At 36.0% G+C, this 23,809-nt stretch overlaps 3 protein-coding genes across 5 annotated transcripts in view; 2 read left to right on the top strand and 1 right to left on the bottom strand.

Moving 5' to 3' along the window:
• Positions 1-1,654, bottom strand: part of LOC114579895 — a 2,488-nt gene extending 834 nt beyond the window's left edge. Inside the window, exons 1-2 of the mRNA XM_028695846.1 lie at positions 1,178-1,654; positions 11-1,110 (exon numbers count right to left, since the gene is read on the bottom strand). Of these exons, the coding sequence (XP_028551679.1) occupies positions 11-1,110; positions 1,178-1,654 (1,577 nt within the window). The remainder of the gene's footprint in view (positions 1-10; positions 1,111-1,177) is intronic.
• An 895-nt stretch (positions 1,655-2,549) lies between these two features.
• LOC110110768 lies at positions 2,550-19,490 on the top strand. 3 transcript variants are annotated; one of them, XM_020842394.2, is made up of 3 exons: positions 2,550-2,660; positions 2,746-3,341; positions 18,107-19,490. In XM_020842394.2, exons 1-3 carry the CDS (start codon positions 2,613-2,615, stop codon positions 18,228-18,230), a joined length of 768 nt encoding a protein of 255 aa, XP_020698053.1. In that variant the 5' UTR covers positions 2,550-2,612; the 3' UTR covers positions 18,231-19,490. The 3 variants fall into 3 exon arrangements, with proteins under 3 accessions (XP_020698053.1, XP_028551684.1, XP_028551685.1); XM_028695851.1 differs by lacking the exon at positions 18,107-19,490 and adding an exon at positions 17,171-17,336; XM_028695852.1 differs by lacking the exon at positions 18,107-19,490 and adding an exon at positions 14,958-14,976.
• Positions 18,298-19,119, top strand: LOC110110771. Its single transcript, XM_020842397.1, has one exon. The coding sequence runs from the start codon at positions 18,298-18,300 to the stop codon at positions 19,117-19,119; it is 822 nt and encodes a 273-aa protein (XP_020698056.1).
• Positions 19,491-23,809: the final 4,319 nt, after the last annotated feature.

Raw genomic sequence — 23,809 nt, 5'->3', positions numbered from 1 at the left:
ACATACTTACATATCAGTATATTTCTCTAGGCAAGCGTCGATAAATATCCTCATATCGTCGCTTATCATTTGTCGACCAGGATATTCTATTTTGGTAGGAGCTGGCCTTGGTGCAGGTGATCTTTGACTATCAACTTCAATCACAGCTTTTGTAAGTTCTAACTTAACTGGGGAGGGCCTAGCAGCAGCTTTTTTTAACACCTTCCTCTTATGTTCACCCTTGGTGTATGGTGTCTTAACCTCCTTAGCTCTACGGTCAGCCCGATGTCTCACACGTTTGGCTATGCCTGAGCTGCTTGTTTCAGGTTTGGCAACAAAATCCTTTATTGGCTGGGTGTCTTCAAACATATATTCAGCAATAACCTCTGCACACTCAGCCTTCTTCATTTCATTACTGATAGTCCTAGATGAAGATTGAACATGAACTGCTGCAGTTGAGGAGTTGAATGAAGGGAAGTTAGCAGATAAGAACATCTCCATTGCTTCCAATCTCTTATTCATCTCCCTCTGCTCAAAAACATAATGTTCAAGAGCCTCCATTCTTCTTTCATTCAGAGACATTGTTGTCTCCAAGGTTATTAACCTACTTCTTAAAAATCTATTTTGATCTAAAAGCTTCTGTACATAATCACCTATATATTCCTGTTGTCCTTCAGGTGGGGGAGTATGTTGCTGCTGCTGCTGCTGCTGGGTATGTGACATAGGAGGTGTTTGAGTGCTTGGTCCAACAGGACTGATTGGGCTAGGGGGCGGCCGAACTGGGCTTGGGGGCGGGGTGCTTTGCCTTAGAGGACTCTGGGGTGTAGGAGATGTTGGGGGTGTATGAAGATGTTCATGAGGTGTGTGCAAGATGAGATCTTTGTTAGGAACTTTGTCTGGTGAAGTCTGTGGGGTCTGTTTTGGAGTGTTTGCTAATAAAGCCCTCTCCTCAGTTGTTATAGCATCAAAAGAAGTTAATAAATGACCAACTTCAAGACCATCTAATAAACTAGATGCATCTGCGTCGTTATAAACTACATCGGATCCCCAGCGGAGAAACCTTGGTCTTGCCTTCGAGTTCAATGGTTCGTGGAGTGTATAATGTTCAAGAAACCAGATCTGAACTAATACATAAGAAAATCAACGTAAAATATATCTAACAATTTAATACAAAACAATTTAAATTCGAAGCACTCACAATTATAATATGAACAAATCCATTCAGGTAACCGAGTGGCTGTCCTTTCTTCATCTTTTTTGCAATGGCGTTAAAGTCAGCAACAAGGAATTCTCTGATTGAATCCGGCCAATTGTACGATAAAAATTTCTCAACATTTCGAGCCACACTGATGACAGAGGCTGGTGTTCGATAGTTGTGCAGAGGAAAAAATAAGTTTGACAGCAAAAAAATGATGAATTTCTTCAAAACATCGGGCATTTTTGTAGATTCATCCAAACTAATCACCTCCTTCCTAATATCATTGGCTGATTTACCTGTTATTCTAGCACTACCAATTTCAAAGTTGTTTCCTCTGTTTGGTAATCCTAAAATCATAGCAACTTCATCGGCAGTGAATTGTAAAATCTGATCCTTAATGAGAAAGCATTGTTTCTTACTATCCCAGCAGGACAACAACTTGTAAACCAACGGCACATTCTGCACTAGACGTGGCATAAAAAGAAAATGATGCAGATTATATTGCTTCAAACTCTCAACGAGGTTCTCGCCAAATATTTCCACTAAATGATCACATACTTCTCTGAAGGTTGAGGTTCTGCAACGGAAACTAATCTTCGGCACATATCCCTGCGTTATTGATTAGGATAAATTTAATTCCAGTTTGGTACATCTACGAACCGGTCGTTACCTATGGATACAATTCGGTACCTAGAGGTACCGAATAGTACCTAGAGGTACCGAGTGGTATCGAGCGAAACCAGGAAAAAAATTACAATACAACTCGCTACCGACGAGAGTCCATGGAATGCGGTAAAATCAAGAATAAACTCTAACAACAAACCCTATATCTACAAGGACTTATAGAACTTAGAATGCTTACAGAAATATCCAAGCTTAATCTGGAAGGTGCCGCTGGGTACACATTCGGATAACGCAGCGGTACCGACCGGTACCCAACAATACCGAGCGGTACATTTTGTCACACAATTTAACGGGCAAATGGCATTCACAACATCATTCAAACTAAACCCTAAAAGCTCAAAATTATCGAAAAATGCATAAAACTCAAGAAAATCAAACCTTTCACATTGCCACGATGAAGCTCAGCAGGCTTAGCGTAGAAGATGAAGTGGCTTCGTTCGAAAAATACAACCTGCAACTTCTCCTTGTGGAAGATGGACTGTAGTCTAGCAAATCGCCCGAAAAAGAAAGAAGGAAGCGACGTTTCAGATGTTCTCGAAGATATGGGTACCGCGCATTTTTTGAAGTAGTTCGGATGGTTCGTGTTATCGGGTGAACAGAGCACACGCTCTCCTCATTACGGTGGGGTCAAGGTGGGCCCCACGTGGCGCGAAACTACTTATTTGCATACACAGAACTACGTCCGCACTCCGCACCCAAAAGGCCCTTGCTTGTGAAGGGGCGCCGCCATTCCTCTCCGTGCAAGGTTCCGATGCGGCCCATCTCTCCTCACGACTGCTTCTTCTCCTCGCTGAATCGGGTTATAAAAACATTCGCTTGTTTTAATCTTCATTCCAGTATACTTTTCTAAAAAGACCTTAATTCTTCCTCCCCAAATCTTGCAGGTCGAGAAGAGATTGGCTTCCGAGAAAGAATCCATTTCCTTCGCGACACCCCCCTCGCCAATATCCTTCGGATCCCCTTTGTACCTCTCCTCGCCCAAACCCCAACCCGCTTCCTTCAAACCTTCCGCCCTCGACGAAAGCAGCGGCCCTGCGCCGGAGTTCCTCTCAATCCCGCCAATGGTATACGACCCGGCTCCGCCACTGGCAGCCCAGAAAGAAGAATTCAAATATGAAGAAGAAGATGATGAAATTGATCGCCTCATCAGTCTTCTGGGCCTATCAGCCGACGGCGAAGAAGGAGGCGGTGGGTTGGGCTCTTGCCATTGCAGCGGAGGGGAGTTTTATCGAAGAGTGGTAGGAGTCAAGGGGCCGATTTGCGAGAAAGAAATGGGGAGGCTTGATGGTTGGATCGAGCACTACCGGCGGGAAAGGAGAGAGCCGGCAAGACTCGCGCATCTTCTTCTTGCAAAAGCTGTATCAATGGAGGCGAGCCGTGGGGGCGATGATGGCGATGATGACGATGATGCCTTCGGGGCGATTGGGTTTCCTCCGACTGTGGAGGAGTTTTTGGAGCATGACCCCCCAACTTCAGAGGGGTGAGTAAAATCTCTCTCTTGGGTATGCGGCTATGCGCTCAGTGATCTGATTTTTTATCTGAAAATGGATGACTACTTGATTAGTTTACATCGAAAGAAACTAACTGCAAATTTTTGTACTCTTTTGTTGTTGGGAGAAATGATGAAAGTGATTTTTTTTTTTTTGTTGAAAGACGAGAGGTTTATATAACCATAATGATCTTTTTGATTCCTTTTGCTATATAGCCAAACAACATGCAACTTTCAAGAAGAAAAAAATCAGCTGTAGGTTGAATTTAAACGAGTCAAACACAAATAATTAAAATAATTTTCAACATTAGCGTATTTAGAATAAATATAAAATCAAATGAGCCAAATACGAACACATAGCAAGTTTGCTCAAGTTTGATTCATTTACCCTCTAATTCAGTTGATGTTATTAAGTTTTACAAATAGTTTTATGACCATAGTAACAAATGATTAAAACATTGGTGTCAATCGGATAGAATGCTCATTTAGCTTATAAATATGACTCTTTAAATGTTATAATAATCCTAATTAATTAGGCATGAACTCGCATGGTTAGTTTGCACATCAACTTTTAATTAAAAATGAACTTGCAATTTAACAATATCTGACAACATCAATTGCTCTCAAAGATTGCTACCCATCGGCCACCATTAATGAGCATGATCATCATTGTTATGGATTATTAACGTAATATCCACAAAGTCAAAATCTAGGTAACTTATGTTAATGATTGTCAATTTTGATTTGATTTCCAATTATAAGCCGTAAAGTATTTAAGGAAGCCTTGAATAAGTCAAGAATTAGATTGTATAAATGAAATTTGAAGTCATCAAAATAGCTCTGGAGCATTACAATGCTGAGATGAGTGGCACCGCAACATTAAGTTCTTAGGTGAGGGAAAGGGATTCAATGTGCGTTGTGGCGTCGGGTGATGCCACTGTCGCGCGATGTTCAAATGAAAATATTTTGGAAGAATATTGAAGATTCTCTAGGAGCGTTGCGGCACCAAGGAGGCTAAGGTTGCGAGGTTGGGTCAGATGAGTGATTTTTAAAATAAAAAAATATCTTAAACTATTTGTTAACCTCACCATTTCCCAGCCACCTTGCTTGAGAAGAAAGGAGAAAAGAGGGAAAAGATCAAGAAATAGAAGGAAAGTGAGGGTATTTAGTAGCTAAAGCTCTAGTTTCTTTCGTCGAACTTGTTCTAGATATTGTAGAGTACAAGGTAGACTTCTTAATTCCTATCTTTTACTTTAATTCCAATGATTGTGTACAATGTTATGAATACAAATATATTTTTCTCTAATTTTATGATATTTCTTACCACTTAACTTTTAATATGTTGTCATACGCTTTATTCTGAACGTTTTGACTATATGAAATCAAACTTTTGCCGGATATTTATTTTTCTACACAAATTTCTTAGTATACAACTCAATTGAGGTCTTTCTGGCATTTGCAATAGTTATATAAAAATCTTAAAATATTCATACGAATATCTTTCTGAAGTTGGAATTTGAATAGGAAAAGATCAATGAGTATTATGTGAGACAAGCAATATGATCATTTACAGACAATTCATGCATTAATTGTGTACTACATTGCATTTACAATTTAGTTCCTATTATATTTGCATTGGCACTATTCATAGCATGGTTTTGGAGATATTTCAATAGATGAGAAATTGCACTCTCTCATATATTACAAGAGTCATATATGTTATGTTATTGCACCATCTACTTAGTGTGAATGTGGGAGGGATTCTAACCTCACTTACTGAAAGAAAGTGTGGGAAGTTAAGTGACACTGTTCTATTATGTTCTGATTTTGGCCACACTTGCTAGATGTAGGTGTGGGAAGTTAAAAAAGCACATTATTGGAAGTAGAGTTACAAATAGATATTAGAACATGTGAATTATGATCATTGCATTACATATATTAATAGTTTAATGAATAAAGCTTAAGTAATATGTTGCACCAAATATTAGTAATTTTTTTTTCTTTGTATGAGTTATGATGAAATGTAAAAGTCAAGTTCAAGTGGACCATTGATAGCAAGAGTTTTGTCAACCCTTTGTAAAAGTAGCTTCAAAGATATGAGTGGGAACTTTGAAATCATGTATGCCATGACATATTCATGTTCTTAATTATATCATGTCATATCACTCATTTATGAAAAGCATGTAGATCATGTCACATCATTTGCAACCATATAAGTAGACAGTGCATATGCATATTTCATAACCAATCACTCCATATTCCCTAAGCAATAAATTAGCATGATCATTCTTATCTTTCATAAAGTGAATCAGTATCCTTCATGTGTATTGATAGACACATAGTTGGCCTTTTTTAATCATTCCACGGTCATGACCCAGATGCTTGCAAGCAAACTCTTTAGATATCACAATGCCCAATCACATAATATGCTTGCCGGCTACTCCTTTGTCACATCACATGCGCTACCTTGACCTGCAAGTATAATACAAACTCTTACCATGTAACCATATCAGAGACCTCACCTCTTTCTTTCTTTCACATCATTAAGGCAAGAGAAGGGGATAGTGATGTAGTATTATTATGGGATATTACCACCTTTTGGATCAAATCATAAGGGTCAACCTATTTAATTTGGTTTTCATGTTACTTTCATGTTGCTTCATATCTAACGCTTATGAGTTTAATGCTACTATTTATAGCCTAGAAAAATAAATGAATAGAAGATTTCAAATTCTCTATATTATGATGGGAAAAAATAGGAAAAAATATATTAACACTGTATAAGGTTTACCAATCATCAAGCAAGATGCTTTACATGAGGATTCTTAGCTTTCTCCGCTTTCATTAGAACTCTTGCTTTGATGCTTTCTGATTTTTGTTTATGGTGCATTTTGATTTTTTTTTTCAAAAAGTCATTCTTTACAATAACTTGATCTTGTACTCATTTCATCAATTGGTTATAAAATTATTGCTTTAAAAAATGTAGGCAATAAAAGTAAACCATGAATGATAATGCAAGAGATTTGGGAGAATGAAAGTTAGCATCAATTCAATGAAGGAGATATTAAGTTTGAAAGTTAGAGAACAACAATAAGATAAGAATTATGGGAAGTAGTATCAATTAAAAAAAAAAAGATGTGTTGGTTGACAACAACCGATTTGTACAAATAATAGACTGCATAAATGTCTAGGTAACTACGATAAAAAAAGGATATGCGGGTGGACAACAACAAATTTGGAATGAAATGACAAGCATGTTTAGGTGGTTGATTGTAGCAAAATTTTGAGTAGTATTAGTTGAAAACTTTATGGAATGTTTTTCAAATTATTGTATTTATTAGTTTCCTAAAATTGTGTGGATTAAAGTATTATAAACAACACTATGTATCCCCATTTTGTATCATAACAAGACACAAGTTTTTTTATCATTATTTTCTATGTGATATCAAAGTCTCTAATAGTTGATTGTCATAAATAGTGAAAATCAAATTAATCCAATCAAAAAAGAAATTTAGAATAAACAAAAATTTGTATCAAATAATGGCAGAAATTATCTAAAATAATATCAGATTGTCATAATTATTAGTTTCCTAAATTTGTATCAAATAATGACATGCTCATTTTATAGAGCCAAAAATGGTTGACTTAGAATAATTTAACAGACTAAGGAATCTTCTCAACTCTCTTAAAAATTATCGAAAGTCATGCTCTCAAATTTAAAATGATAAAATTTTTAATTCGTGTGTGTTCAATGCCTCAAACAAATTATCCTCTAATACCATAATAGACTTAAGTGCTACATATTTCATGAAAAAATACTATTAACATATTTTTGAGTGGTATCAAAGCATAGTTTTGGAATATGGGATTGTGAGACAGAGCTATATGAATTAATCTGTGAGTCTGGTGGGGTAGTTTCTGTCTGTTCGGATTTTCATTATTTTGTTTTATATGCATGTGCATAGTTGCATTCTATGTGATATGGATCCGCCAGATCCAAATATGACTGATGGGCAGAGTGCTAGTCAGGTAGCTCCTGTGAATAGTTCTGCTCCAGTGGTTGGTTCAGATACAGTTTCACAGTTTGCTACGTTGGTTGCTCAGATGATGAGCGAGATGCGGAATAGAGTTTATGCTGTTAGATCTGAAGATGTAGATAGACATCTACAAATGTTTCTAAGATTGAAGCCTCCGAGATTTAAGGGCACTATTTAGCCCAGAGCAGATGAGGATTGGTTAAGGAGGTTGGAAAAGACATTTGATGGCATGTAATGTCCTACTGATAGAAAGGCACCGTTAGCAGTTTTTCAGTTGGATGGTGAGGTAGAACGCTGGTGGATGGGCCAGCAGGAGGAGAAATTTTAAGGTAAATTGAACTCTCTGATTACATGCAAAGAATTGTACCCCTTTCTGCAAGACAATAAATGCAGGAGACTTTTCTGAGATTGGTTCAGAGGAGCAAGACAGTTATGCAGTACGAGGCAGAGTTTACTGCTTTAGCCAGATATGCTCCACAGTTTGTGAGTACTGCTGCGAAGAAGTGCTATAGATTTCTGAGGAGACTATGAGATAGTTTGAGGCAACCCTTGGCACCATTTCACATTTTTTATTTCTCTAAGCTTGTGGAGAGAGCTCGACTAATAGAGAATGATCTGATAGCTACTCAGCAGCGGTGAACTGCTAGTAGGAAGAGATTCAATGGTGATGCATCTGGCAGTAGTTTTTCTGGGAAGAAGAATAGATTTATATCTGGATATTCCAAGAGGAGTGGACAGTCAGTATCTGCTACAATTTCTGGTAGTGGCAGTGTGGCCAATTCGGGGTCAGTCAGTGGGGTACCTGTGTGCCAAACTTATGGACGAAGAAATTTTGGCCAGTGTTATAGGATGACTGTTCAGTGTTTCAGATATGGTCAGCCAGGACATCAGATAGCAGAGTGTCCACAAGCTGGATTTGATCGACGATTTGAGTCCAGACCAGAGAGCTTTATTAGACCGGCGAGAAGGCCGAGGGCAATTCCTGCACATACTATTTCTGAAGGATTATCAGGTAGAGTTGGTAGTTCGGGTTCTGTGGCAAGGAGACCACCTAGTGGTAATCAGAGGGAGCCTAGTAGTTCTGTATCTCCAGCTCCAGTTCAGCCACGTGTGTACAGTTTGAATCAGCAACAGGCTCGAGATGATCCGGATGTGGTGACAGGTACTATTTATATTTTTTAACATTTCTATCTTATTTTGTTTGATTATGTAGCCAGTCATTCGTTTATTTTCGAGTGTTGTTTTGATGCTTTGCACCTGGATTCTATTTCGTTACCTGTTTCGCTTTCTGTTCTTTTGGCGGCTAGAAATAAATTGATAGCCCGAAAGTTTTCTTTATGTGAGATTAAAATTTCTAGCAAGAAGTGGAAGTCTTATTTGATTTTGTTACTGATTTATTCGTATGATGTGATTTTGGGTATGAATTGGCTGAGTCTGTATGAGGCTTAGATTGATTGTTTGAAGAAACAAGTTAGCTTGTTCATGGATGGTGAAAGATGTGTATTCTAAGGGTTAAGAGGTGTTTCATCCTGTTTGATTTCTGTGTTGGAAGTCAGAAGAATGTAGAAGAAGGGCTGTATGATATTTTTGGCATCGATACGGGATATGAATATAAATGTGGGTTCTATTTCTGATATCTCGGTAGAAAGAGATTTTTCAGATGTATTTCCTGAGGGGTTAGTTGGTTTACCTCCGGATAGAGATATTGAGTTTTGTATTGATGCATTTCCGGGGATAACTCTGATATCTAAAGCTCCGTACAGGATGGCACCGAAGGAACTTGCGGAGTTTAAAGTTCAACTCTAGGAGTTGGTTGATAAAGGATTTGTTCGTCCTATTGTTTCGCCTTGGGGAGCACCTGTTTTATTTGTGAAGAAGAAGGACGATACAATGCGTATGTGTGTTGACTATAGAGATTTGAATAAAATCACAATTAAGACTAAGTATCCATTACCTCGGATTGATGATTTGTTTGAACAGCTTGCTGGATCTTCTGTATTCTCAAAGATCGATTTGAGATCTGGTTACTATCAGGTGAAGGTGAGGGAAGCTGATGTTATGAAAACAGCTTTCAGTACTCAGTATGGGCACTACGAGTTTTTGGTTATGCCATTTGGGGTAACTAACGCACCTGCTATTTTTATGGATTTGATGAATAGAGTATTCAAAGATTATCTGGATCAGTTTGTTATCGTTTTCATAGATGATAGTCTGGTATATTCTGCTTCCGAGGAATATCATGCCAGGCATTTGAGAAGTGTGTTGGAGACTTTGAGGCAGCATCAGTTGTATGCAAAATTCTCCAATTACGAATTCTGGTTGAAAAGTATTTCTTTTATGTGACATGTAGTGAGTGGTAAAGGTATTTCTATTGATCCTCAGAAAATTTAAGCAGTTGCTAATTGGCCAAGGCCTACTACGGTGTTTGAGATACGTAGTTTCTTAGGCATGGCTGGATATTATCAAAAATTTGTGAAGGGATTTTCCCAAATTTTTGCACCTCTAACGAGACTGACTCAGAAGTTAGTAATTTTTGTTTGGACACCGGAGTGTGAAGCTAGTTTTCAGAGATTGAAGGATTGTTTAACTTCTGCTCCAGTGTTAGCACTTCTCTTTGGTACGGAAGAATTTCAAATATTCAGTGATGCTTCACTTAAAGATTTGGGCTGTGTTCTGATGCAGCATGGTCGGGTAATAGCTTATGCCTCGAGATAGTTGAAACCACATGAAAAGAATTACCCGATGCATGATTTGGAATTGGCTGCTGTTTTATTTGTTTTAAAGATTTGGCGTCATTACTTGTATGACGTCAGGTGTGAGATATTCACAGATCATAAGAGTTTGAAGTACATATTTACTCAGAATGATCTGAATTTGAGACAAAGAAGATGACTTGAGTTAATCAATGACTATGATCTGACTATTCAGTATCAGCCTAGTAAGGCTAATATGGTGGCAGATGCCTTGAGTAGGAAGTCTTCTGGATTATCATGTTTACAGCTCACTTCTGATGAGTATTTGATACGAGACATGGAGAGATTGCAACTGGAGGTGATTTCCTCTACTGATCCGGATTCTAGTATTTTGACTCAGATGCATATTCAGTCTTCTTTGGAAGAGAAGATTCATGAAGCTCAGAAGTCAGACGCAGAATATTTAAAGTTGATTGATCAGATCAAGTCTAGTAAGAAACCTGAACTATGAATTTTTTATTCTGGTATTATTTTCTGTAAGAATAGGCTGTGTGTTCCTATGTCTGGAGATATGAGGAAAGAGATTCGAATCTCATTATTCAGGCTATACCATTCATCCAGGAAGTGGTAAGATGTACGGAGATATGAAAAGCTTATTTTGGTGGCCTGAAATGAAAAAGGATATAGCGGAGTTCATTTCGAAATGCGAAGTCTGTCAATTAGTGAGGGCAGAGCATCAGCGACCATAAGGTCTTTTGCAGTCGTTGCCTATTCCTGATTGGAAGTGGGAAGAGGTGACAATGGATTTTGCTATGGGTTTTTCTAGATCGAGGCAAGGACATGATGTTATTTGGGTGGTCGATTGACTGACGAAGTCTGCACATTTTCTTCCGATCAGACAAACGGATCAGGTGGATAAGTTAGCTCAAATTTATGTTAAAGAAATTGTCAGATTGCATGGTGTGCCAAAAGTGATTATATCTGATCGGGATGGACGGTTTACTTCCAGACTTTGAAGAGATATTCAATAAGGATTGGGTACGAAGTTGCATTTCAGTATGACTTTTCACCCGCAGACCGATGGACAGTCTGAGAGGACTATTCAGGTACTGGAAGATCTTCTGAGATTATGTGTTTTGAATTTTGGAGGCAGTTGGGAAGATCATATCCCACTGATGGAATTTGCTTATAATAATAATTATCAATCAAGCATTGGTATGGCACCCTACGAAGCCCTGTATGGCAGAAAGTGTAGAACTCCTTTAATTTTAACTAAGGTGGAAGATAGACAAGTGATGGGTTCAACTTTTGTAGATGATACTGTGACGAAGATTAATCTAATTAAAGAAAAATTGAAAGCTACACAAGATAGACAATAGAAGTATTACAATCAGAAGCACATATTTGTTGAATTTCAGATTGGTGACTTTGTATATGTCAAAGTCAGTCCGATGAAAGGTGTTAGCAGATTTGGAAGAGTGAGTAAGCTCAGTCCAAGGTATGTCAGACCTTTTGAGATCATCGAAAGGATTGGTATTACTGCTTACAGGTTGTTACTGCCTGATCAGATGTCTGATATACATAACGTGTTTCATGTATACTCTTTGAGAAAATGGATATCTGATTCTGGACAGAAAATTTCTGTTAATGATATAGAGATTCAGGAGAATCTATAGTATAAAGCATAGCCTGAAAAGATTTTGGCTTATGATATAAGAAAGTTAAGAAGTAAACAGATTCCGATAGTTAAAGTTCAGTGGAAACATGGAACAGAAAGAGAGGCTACTTGGGAGGAGTCGGATATGAGACAGTTATATCCGAATCTGTTCTGACTCAGTTTTGCTTTGGGAATGTCGAGGGCGACATTGTTCTGAAGGTGGGAAGATTGTGAAAGCCAATTTTCTTTTATTTTTCTTTCAGGTTCGTCCAGACGAAGTGGAATCGTCCGAGACGATCAGTTTAAAATTTGGCGACAGAGAGATTTATCCCAGGACGAAGATAGGTTCGTCGGGATGAAATTTTTTTAGAGAGCAAGTCGTCAAGGGACGAAAGAATCGGAATGAATTTTCGTCTGTACAAAATTTTTCCAGTGAGGAGATCGTCCCAGGATGATCGAGCATCGTCCTGGAAGATCCTGTTTTATAAATATCTGAATGGTGGCATTTTTAAGAAATAGAAAAGGGCAGGAGAGAGAAAAATTAAGGGAAGAAGAGGAAATCCATGTTTTGGGCGACTTTGGTCCGTTTTCGTCCGTCGCTGTAGTTGGGAAAGTTGATCTACTCGAGGTAAGACACATTATGCCTTTCTCAATTTTCAAAAATATGACTTTTGATGAATTTCTTATTTCGATTTTCATTTTCGTTAGCCTAAAAGTGATCCATCTTTGTATCGATGAAACTTTTTTCACGTAACTTTTGGTATATTGTAGAGATGATGTTTTTGCACGTTTTGAGTATTTTCTGAAAAGTTTTCACCAGGTAGTTTGCATTCTGCAGAATTTTATGGAATAGAAAATTATCTGGATGTTGAAAAATATTGCTTCAGTACAATGAAAGTCTTAAAATGATGTTTTACACTATCTGTGGTAATTTGGTAATTTTCTGAAATTATAAATTTGTTATGTTGAAATTTCTGTGGACTGTCGTTATGTCGCTGACGATTTTTCTAATTTAATATGATTTTTCTGAATTTGATAATTTTATGTGTTTGAATGATGTCAGAAGGGAGTTATAAGGGGCCGGAATCCTTTGAGATTTTGTCTGTGTTAGGGAAGGGAGTCATAAGGGGCCAGAATCCGTTGAGATTCTATCAGGGTCTCGGAATCTGAAAATAAAGTCTGATCTAAAAATTATGTATATCTGATATGTTCTGGTGCTGTAAGCACAAAGGGAGGCATAAGTGGCCAGAATTCTTTAAGATTCTATCTGTGTCAGTGAAGGGAGGCATAAGGGGCCAGAATCCTTTGAGATTCTGTCTGTGTAAGGGAAGGGAGGCATAAAGAGCCAGAATCCTTTGAGATTCTGTCTGGGTCAGGGAAATCTGTGATGAAATGTGATTTGAATGTTTTCTGAAATATGTTCTGAACTTTAATTCGAATTCTGATTTGAATAATTCTGTGACATAAATTTGATTCAGTTCTTCTGTCTCTGTTACTTCATTTGTTTTGTATGAATATAGGTATTCTGTTTGATTTCTGTTCTATATGAATCTCTGACCTTAGTCTGATATTCTGATTTTTGTACGATTATCTGAATTATGTACGACAAATATTTTTAAAGCCTTCATGCGTATTTTGATGTGAGTTTCTAGAAATTTTGATTGGCTAGTATAGTCTTGCTGAGCTGTTAGCTCATCCTTATTATTTGCGTGGTTTTCAGATTCTGGGAAAGGGAAAGAGGTGTTGGACTAGCCGTTCTGTATCTGATCTGAGATTAGGTATTTTTTGTACCTTTGATTTTTATACAGTCATGGCTTTTCTATTTTGTTCTGTACTTTCTGCTTAGAGCCATGCACTATAATGTATATGATTATTTTGAGGAAAGAAAGAAGAAAATCATGGATGAACTTTTCTATATATTTGGATGTTTATAGTAGCTCTTTGTTTTCTGTATATCTGATTATTGGAAGAAAGTCTTAAACCAAATTCCAAAGCTAGATCCTTGATTCATCCGTCGTGACTCGACGCGATGGGATTCGTTCCGGTTGGGTTGGGTCGTGACAGTTTTCTTATTGCTTTGTAAAGTTATTTTTTAGTACAAAATTCTCTAGAAAGCAGAGAAAAAATAGTGGTCTAAAACTGTCTCAAACGAAGGCTTAACTTGGTCAAATTTGAGCTCATATGACTTGAACCGAGCAAACCCCAGCTACTTGAATCAATATTACTCAAATCAAGTTATGTCGGCAAAACAACAAAAACCTTCTTCCTACATGCAACTAAAAAATTGCACATAAGAAGGCCTTTATGGAGACGATCTAAGTCTCACCAATGCAATAGTTAGTGATGGCCTGCCCAAGGTCACCCAGCCAACCCTTTAGGTTTCTCTTGTCACAAGTAGCATGTCGATGGCTTTTAATCATATTAGTTTGTGGTTTTAATTACTATGCAATCTATTTCAAAAGATTTTGAGTTCTCAACCCTATTGTGCCTCTAATACTCCATTATTTTTCAAGCCATTTCTATCAATATGCTCTACTCAAAGTAAAATTTATAACCTAATCCATATAAAAAAAAACACAAAACAAAAAGGAATATCATCAATGATTTCTCACCAAACCATTCAATACGGGGGGCCATTAAGCTATGGATAAAGGTATAATTGATAAATTTTGTATTTATTTCTATTTCAATAGATTCATTAAGTTTTTTACATATTATTTCATTTATTATATAATATATTTCAATTTTAAATGGATTATCTTTATCTTAGGCTTTGTGATTAGATTATTGCATAATTTATTTTTTTTTTAAATATTTATGAGAATCTCATGCAAGTTGCTTAGCTTTATTTCTCATTTGTCAATTAGCAACATGTTTTGAATCTCTCTAATTTACTTTTTATCTCTGTTTAAAATTACGCAATGAGAGGCGCGCCGTTGCGCAATTCCTCCCAAAAACGCCTCATAGCCTACGCAATTTTGGTCTTGCAAGAGGCGTACGCCTCACAGGGGCTGAGGCGCGCCTCAGAGGCGCAATTGCGCAATTCCTTGTGAGGCGTACACAATTCTGGGTAGGGTCCACTCACTTAAAATGAGGTCTTTTTTGATTTGAATGCAGCAAAAGCAACCATTTCTAAACGGTCTCCAGGTATAATTAATTTGGTAAATGCAATACACTTTATTCAGTTCTGAATTTTGATTATATTTTTTCTTGAAAACAGTTGAATGGTGGATCCAATTTGGTGATTCCACCCCTGAGCTACAGAGTTTTGCTGTGAGAGTGTTGGACCTCACTTGTTCTTCTTCTGGGTGTGAGCGAAATTGGAGTACATATAGTCAAGTGCAAACAAAGAGAAGAAATCGACTATCTACACTCAGAATGAACTCCCTCGTATACATAATGCACAACAAGAGGTTAAGAGATAGGAGGTTGAGGAATAAGGGGTTGAAAGATGATGAGGACCCGTTGGTGTGTGATAATGTGTCGTCTGATAATGAGTGGTTCATAGATGATGAGGCAGATTTGCCATTATCAGACTTACAGGTAGAAGATCTAAATGTGGATGTATTGAGGGGCGAAGCAGATCAAACGGGTACATCCACTAGTACCACACCACACACATCTACTAGCTCTGCAAGTAAAGGTATATGTTCTCTGCCAGTCTGCCTGATAATGAGTGGTTCATCTAATTAATATGCTAATGATCTTTTCTTTTATTGAACAGGGAAGAGAAAAGTGAGTCATATTGATGATGATGATGACATGACATTCATAGATACAATTGGCGAAGAAGATTCACTTGAAGACCCATTTAGTGATGGGATATGATTTCATTTTATATGTTTTTTGTATTTTGGGAGTTTTGTTAAACTAATATTTTGTAATTTTGTACTTTGGGACTTAATTTTATTGCATCTACTTTCTTATTTTCCACTATTGCTATTATTTTCCTGCTAAAACTCTTAATTTTTCATTTACGCAATTCTGTGTTCGTGAGGCTTACGCCTCAGACCGCCTCGAGGCTTACGCCTCGCCTCACGGACGAAAACCGCCTCGAGGCGCAGTTACGCAATTTTAAACCTTGCTTTTTATAATCAGTAGTATTGGAGAATAAGATTTTATTTCTTCTAGTATATTACTTTTAATTATCTAATCATTTTACTTGATATTTTTTTTTATTTAGAATTCGTTTGGAATAGCTTTTTTACTACTTTCTAAAGCAGTTTTTTAATTCAATTTTTTTAAAACAAAAACAAATTGTATTAAAAACCTACTTAAAAATCAACAAAAAAGTTGTCCCAAATGAAACCTTAGAATCTTTAATGATTACACTACTTTAGCATTAATGGTGAACACTTTTGATCATATAAAAAGAAGAGAATTATTATGTTGGTATATATCACCTTGTTATGTCTGCCGAACTATAAAGTTAAAATTTATAAGTATACATTTGCAAAGGTGAGTAATTTAATTTTTTTGATATTTGAATAGTTCACACGCAATTTTTTAAAGGATTCATGTCATAATTATTCGACAAGTTTTACACTGGCTGTCGACTACCTAACGCAACCCTCAACTTTTCTCATCCAGGACTTGGGACCTTGCAACAGCAGTGTTAATATTATAAGTGCTTATGCTGCTCAAGTAAATTTGGATATGAGTTCAAAATTAAAATTTTGAAATGACTTAGAAGAATTAATACAAAATATAACTCTTAAATAAAATGTTTTTATTGGAGGAGATTTAAATGAACATGTTGGTAGAGAAGTAGATGATTTTAAAAGCATTTATGGTGGCCATGGGTTTGAAACGATAAATGAATGTGGTAAAACTATATTAAATTTTTCTTTAGCTTATAATTTCTTAATAGCTAATACCTTATTTAAGAAAAGAGATGAGCATCTTATCACTTATAAAAATGGATATAGTAAAACGCAGATTGATTATTTTTTATAAGAAAATTAGATCGTTTAGATTGCAAAGATTGTAAAGTTATTTTGAGTGAAAATTTATGTACCAAACATCGATTATTAGTTTTGGACTTTAAGATAAAGGGGCAAAAAACTAAAAAATAAAATAAAATAATTTTCTAAAATTAGATGGGGGCATTTAAAGAATATTAATAAAAGTATTTTTGAGAATAAGATTTTAGATCTTAAGATTCTATCTGTGCATGAGGATGCCAATATTATATGAAAAAAGTAGCTTGTGATATTAAGAATATTGCAAAAGATGTGCTTGGAATTTCAAAGGGAAAAGCTCCTAATAGTAAAAATAGTTGGTGATAGAATCCAAATGTGCAAGAAAAGATAAAAAATAAGAAGATTTGTTATAAAATTTGATTTAGATGTAAAAGATAATTAGGAAAGCTATAAAGATGTCAGATCCATACAACGAAAATAGCTTACAAAACTTTTTAATACTATTTTGAAGGCTAAAAAGATGTCAGATCCATACAACGAAAATAGCTCGATCTGAAGGAGGAATGATCCAAAACAACACTGATAGCTATGGACCTTGGATGATTGTCAACAGAGGAAGAAAATTTGTTCAAAATCCTATCAGAGGAGGCAATGGTACATAGGTAAAGAAACCTTTATGGAGGAAATTAAACTCTTTTAATAAGGAGGACGAGGAAACCTGCATAGAAGAGGCCACAAATTTGTCTGATGAGATTCAATTGAATGACAAACAAATTCCCACAGAAATGAATGAAACTGATAAATATGTGAATTGTGAAGTGCAGAAAGATATTGAGAAGATTGGCTCTCATTTTCCTATTAGTGGAAAGAAATTTATGGTATTGCATGACTTAGAGGAAGAAGGTGAGATCATTGAGGAAACTGATAAAGGATTAAGGCAAACGGAAACGTGATCCCTGGGAAGGGAATTATGAAACAATCAGATGAAGATAAATTCAACAGCAAGGTGATAGAAAATGATTCCGGCCACTTGAAGAAAAAGAAATCAAAACAATTGAAAGACCTTGGTCCAATTAGCAGTACCACAAGGAGTAGAAAGTTGGAATTGGATAAGGAAGGTAAGGAGGGAGCTGATCCCACATGTCCCCTTTAATGAATTTCTTAGTGTTTTGGAATTGTAGAGGAGCACAAAAGAGTAGTGCTGCTCTATACTTGAAAGATATTGTAAAATTGCATAATGTAGTTTTTGTGGGTTTGATTGAAACTAAAATTTCTAGTTTTGATAAAACTAATGTTAAAAAGCTTTTGGGAGAACATTGGGAGTTTATATGGTTCCTTCCATTGGTTTATCTGGAGGGATTATTGTTCTTTGGAATTCCAAAATTGTTGATTTTTCCTTGGTGGGATCTACTTCACAATGCATTATTGGTGATTTATCTATTGATAGTAATTGCAAATGGAGAGTGGCCTCGGTCTATATGGAAGCAGAGACACAAGCAAAAGAAGGGAACTTTGGGAGATTCTTGAATGTTACTCTATGGAGGACCTATGGTGGTTGGAGGAGACTTTAATTGTATCACTTCTAAAGAAGACAAAAGAGGAGGTAAAAAATTCAATCTTTCACAAGGTGCTAAAGACATGGGAGCATTCATTGCTAATAATGATCTACATGAGATCGATTTCATCGGACCAAGGTATAAATGGTGTAACAATAAAGCCGTAGGTGCTCGGATCCTTGAGAGATTGGACAGGTGTTTTCTTAACTCAATTGCTTTGCGATTCTTTCCTCAACTAACCGTGAGACACCCAGCTAGAATTTCCTCAGATCATAGTCCTGTGGTTCTTAAATTTTGTAATTCTAGAAGTTTTCATAAGAGGAGTATTATTTTTGAAGATGTATGGGCTTCATATCCGACATCATTTGCTGTGGTTAAGAGGGAATGGAATAAAAATTTCAGTGGTAATTCTGCTCAAATTCTGAATGCTAAGTGCAAGAGAACTCTCAAATCTTTGTTCTTTTGGAGCAAAGCTAAACTAAAGAACCTCAATGATCTAAAAGGCATTTTAATGGATGAAATTCTGAAATTACAAACAGAGGAAGCTGAAATTGGATGGCTATTTGAAGAAGACTGCTGGCGTATGAAATCCGAAATCATTGAACTCAATACAACTATGGCTAGGCTGTGCAGTTGGTGGAAACAAAGAGCGAAAGTCAAATGGATGAATGAGGGAGATTGTAATTCCAACTTTTATCACTGTTATGCTAATGCTAGAAGGATTGGTAACAGGATTCAGAAATTAAAAAACGATAATGGGATGGTGATGGAGGAACAGAACAATATTGAAGAAATTTTTATAAATTTCTTTAACTCCAAATGGAAAAAGAGAAGCTGCAAACTGGATGACTGGCCAAATCCTTTGAACAAAACTCAAGCCGGAAGAAGCACATGCTCTGAATGAAGACTTCACTATGGAAGAGATTGAATATGTTGTAAAAAATCTGGGAAACAATATAGCTCCAGGGAACGATGGGGTAACCTTCTCCTTTATCAAATTTTACTGGAAGATAATTAAAGAAGACTTTGTGATGGCTTTAAATCAATTTTTCAATCAAGGAAGCATGGATGGTAATTGGAAAGATACACTTGTGGTCCTCATTCCAAAGGTTTCTAATCCTCTATTACCTTCTAATTATAGGCGTATAAGCCTTTGTATTTCAATTTATAAAGTTGTTGTTAAAGTTATCCTGAATAGGCTTATCCCAGTTATGCCTTTGCTTATTTCGGATGAGCAAGCTGCTTTCATTAGAGGTAGATCAACTTCTGATTACATTCTTATAGCACAAGAAATGTTTCATAAATTCAGATATTCAAAAGCGAGTAAAGGACTGGTAGCTCTCAAAGTGGATATGGAGCAAGCTTATGACTCCATGAGTTGGAAAACTCTTGAACAAGTTCTAAAGTACTTTGATTTCCCTATTATGTTTTCAAAACTAATTTTGGAGTGTGTGTTAAATCCCAGATTTTCTATCATCATTAATGGAAAGTTAACAGGATGGATTAAGGCTGAAAGCAGATTTCGACAGGGATGTCCTTTATCCCCCATGTTATTCATACTTTGTTCCCAACTACTATCGAATGCTTTCTCTCAATCTTCGGTTAGGATTGGAATCAGCTCAAATAGCACTCGGGTTTCACATTTATTATTTGCTGATGATGTTATGGTTTTCTATGAAGCTTCAAGGAAATCTATACTTGAAATTAAAAGCATTCTAATTGATTTCAGCACATGGACAGAGCAGAAAGTTAACAAAGAGAAATCAACTATAATCTTTGGTAAGAATGTTGGTAGAAGAAAGCAGAAAAATCTTTCCAAGATTATGGGTTTCAATTCAGTAAAAGAGTTGGTGTACCTTTGTGGGCTCCGAAAATTCGGCCCCGGCCTCCCCGCGCGCTTTTCTTATTCGGCGAGGGAGTTTTAACGAACTAAGTTCCGAGGTAAATTTTGGAAGGCAGATGGGTTTGTAGATAAGACACTACCAAAATTGTGCTTATTAAATCAGTGATCCAAACAATTCCGAACTATTTCAGTTCTCACTCCTTGATTCCGGTTCATGTCCTCAAAGAGGTTGACAAAATCTGTAGAAATTTTTTTTGGAAGAAATCTGGAGGAAATCAAGGATTGCATTTCATTAGTTGGGAAAATTTATGTAAGCCTATGAAGAAAGGTGGTTGTGGATTGTATTCCTCTACAACAAGGGTTGCTCCTCTTAGAGCTAGATTATCTTGGAGATTTTTGAATAATAAAGAATCTCTGTTACACAAAACTTTGGCTTCCAAATATGGAACAAATTTTGAATTGGCTAGCGGAAAAAAAATTCCTCCTCTTGGAAGATCCTTTGCAATGGAGGCAAGGTACTCGAACCATTTTTAAGATGGGAAGTTTCTAATGGGGAATCAATCAAGGTATTCAAAGATTGGTTTATATTTGATAGAAAAATAAATGAGTGGCCTACTTTTGTAAGCATTCAAGAAGATGATGAGATAAAACAGAGTTGTTTCATTAAAGAAGGGAGATGGAATGAGGAATATCTCAAGCAATTTTTCGGTGAAGAGCTCATAAATACAATTCTTAATATCAAAATTAACCTTGCTCAGGTTGAAGATGTTAGAGAACTCAAGTTCAAAGAACCAGGGTATTCTATTCCAGGTATGGTCAATGAATATCAGCACAAGAAGAAGATTGGGAACCTTTTACCTGGATTAAAAAAGCCAAAATCAATCCTATGGTGCAGAATTTTATTTGGAAGCTTTTTAAAGGAGCTTTACCAACATTCCAGTTTCTTGTACATAGAAGAATAATGGATAGCAATTTATGTCCGAGATGCTATGAAGGAGTTGAAGACTTGGGACACGTCTTCTGTGATTGCATTAAAATCAAAGAGGTTATTAATACTTTGAACATTTGGGGATTTCAATTGCCGGAATTTAATAGATTCCAGGATTATTGCAGCTGGATCCGCAATGTACATAAGAGGAATGGTATGATTCTCAACCTGTTTTTCAATATGGTGTATTTCTCTTGGAAGGCTAGGAACAAGTTAGTTCATGACTACATTACGGAAAGCATTACATCAATTGCTACTCAAGCAATTTGTCAATCCTCTTACTCCATTATGGTCTTTAATCAAATTCCGGAAACAAGGGATGTTAATCAGTCTTCTAGACTGTTGAATACTTGGCATCCTCCTCCACCCGGTTGGTTAAAGATCAATGTAGATGCTTCGCTTTGTTCTTCTAACAAAGTAGGAATTGGAGGTATCATCAGAGATTGCAAAGGAAGATTCTTGTTGGCCTTTGGGAAATCTTGCATTCATTGGGATATATACCAATTGGAAGTTATTGCAATTAAATACTTGAAGATTATAATGAAGGATTGGATGTTCAAATACAAGGGAGCTATCATTGAAAGTGACAATCTCAATGTCATTAAGATGATCCAAAAGGAGAAGGAATGCGGATTCAAACAATCAGATGAGTTAATTTTTTTCTTAAATTTAATTATGTTATCTTTAAGCATATTAATAGAGAAGGAAATAAGCTAGCTGATATGTGTGCTAGATATGGCCTTCTTAGTAATTTTATTTGGGAGGATATTTCCTTGGACATGATTCCTCCTTCATTTGTTCAACTTTTGAAGGAGGAATCTACTTTGTAGCTCTTTTTATTTTTTCCTAGTTATTAATGCATTATTGTTGTTCTAAAAAAAAAAATGATTAAGTCTCCTATATGAAGTTTTAGGGACATTAGGTTCCCTTCTTCTAGAAATAGAGCTAAAATCCTTCGTCATATTAATAATATTTCTATTTTAGTCTTATTGGAGCCTTTTATTTCTTTTGCCAAGTTGGATAATTCTTCTAGATTGTTGGGATTTAACTATGTTGTGGCTAACTCTTCTAAATAAATTTGGTTCAATTGGAAATTTCCTATTTCTATTGATGTTGTTGGTGATTTCTCTCAAGTCATACATTACAATATTAATTTTATGAAATTTAAATGTCATGCGTCCTTTGTTTATGCTTCTTCTACTCATTTTACTAAAATGATTCTTTGGGAGCAACTTATTAATTTCCATAGTCTTATTAATTTACCATAGTTGGTTGGGGTTGATTTCATTATATATTTAATTCCTCTAAAATACTTGGTGGTTCTTTCCCTATTCTTTAATCCATGGAAGATTTTAATAACATGAGCTCATATTGTAACCTTGTGGACATTGGATTTTTTGATAATTCTTTTCCCTGAATCATGGTAGTCTATGTAAATGTTTGGATCGTGTTCTTTTTAATGATGTATTGATTAACTCTTTTAAAACTAGTTATATGGAGCATCTCATTTGAGCCTTCTTTGATCATTCTCCTCTTCTGACTGGTATTTTGATGAGGCCTGATGATCCCATTCCTAACTTTAGATTTCAAAACATGTGGTTACTCGATAACTCTTTATTGAGCATTGTTCAAGATAAATGGTAGGCCCCTTCGCATCTTGATAATTCTACTTTTGTTATGAATATATTATGGTTCAAACTAAAAAGACTTAAGTATAAACTAAATTGGAGGAACAAGCATGTTTTTACAAATATTTTATCTAGTTTTTTGAATGTTGAGAATAAGGTGAATTCTATTGAGCATATCTATCAACTTCAGTCTTCTAATGCGAATATTACAATTTTCCAAGAGGCTAAAACTACTCTTTTTAATTTTCAAGCTCATGGGAAAATTTTAGGAAGTAATAAGCATCCTCTAAGCATCTTATTGAAGGGGATAACAACAAAAAAATATTTTCATGTGTTAGTTAAGAGGAATAGAACAAAAAATTTCATACATAAAAACTCTTTTCCTAATTGTTCCCATACTGAGGATGTTGGTGAGATTGCTAATTTTTTTATTAAGCATTTTAAAAAATCTTTTCAAAAAGTGCTTTGATGCCATTCCTATTAATAATCCCATGATCTTTCCTGATATTATTAATTATGATGATAATTTGATTCTTGCCAACCCTCGTTTAGAGGAAATTAAAGAAATTGTTAAGTCTATGAAGTATGACTCTATTGCTGGGCATGATGGTTTTTCTACTAAGTTTATTTTCCAAAAACTAGGGATATTGTTAGTTTTGACCATTATGGTGTTGTGTTAGATTTCTTTGGGGTAATAGTATGCCTAAGTATTTTTCCTCTACTTCCATTGTTCTTATCCATAATAAAAATTCCATTAATAACCGGGATGATATAAGGCCTAATAGTATCTACACCTTCTTTAGTAAGTGCAGTGACTCCCCACCACGCTACAAGAGCGTGTATAGGGCTCTCCCACCTCGTCGTATGCGTCGCACCGGGCTCCCTCCTACCGTGCTACAAGAGCGCGTATAGGTGGTTCTCCGGTCCGCTGCAAATTATACCTTGAAGACCCGACGGTGGAGGCAGTGTCGGCTCGAGGATCGAGGCAAGAGGGGCAAGCATGCTTCTCTCTTTTCTTAATTATGATCAATCATAATTAATAGAAAATTGATTATAATTAATTACAATTAATAATAATTAGTTTTAATCAAAGATAATTAATTATAATTAATCATAATTGATAATAACTAATTAA

This window comes from Dendrobium catenatum, unplaced genomic scaffold (assembly GCF_001605985.2).
Source record: "Dendrobium catenatum unplaced genomic scaffold, ASM160598v2 fragScaff_scaffold_697, whole genome shotgun sequence".
NCBI lineage: Eukaryota > Viridiplantae > Streptophyta > Magnoliopsida > Asparagales > Orchidaceae > Dendrobium > Dendrobium catenatum.
The sequence above is the reverse complement of the archived record's forward strand: the minus strand, read 5'-3'. Positions and strand labels throughout refer to the sequence as shown.

What these genes read in the sequence shown, in the direction of transcription:
- LOC110110768 (XM_028695851.1), top strand. Translation starts at nt 2,613, where the DNA reads ATGCGGCCCATCTCTCCTCACGACTGCTTCTTCTCCTCGCTGAATCGG. An exon ending in TCTTCTCCTCGCTGAATCGG is followed by an intron (nt 2,661 to 2,745) that starts GTTATAAAAACA and finishes CAAATCTTGCAG; the next exon opens with GTCGAGAAGAGATTGGCTTC. An exon ending in GACCCCCCAACTTCAGAGGG is followed by an intron (nt 3,342 to 17,170) that starts GTGAGTAAAATC and finishes ACTATTTTGAAG; the next exon opens with GCTAAAAAGATGTCAGATCC.
- LOC110110771 (XM_020842397.1), top strand. Translation starts at nt 18,298, where the DNA reads ATGGGAGCATTCATTGCTAATAATGATCTACATGAGATCGATTTCATC.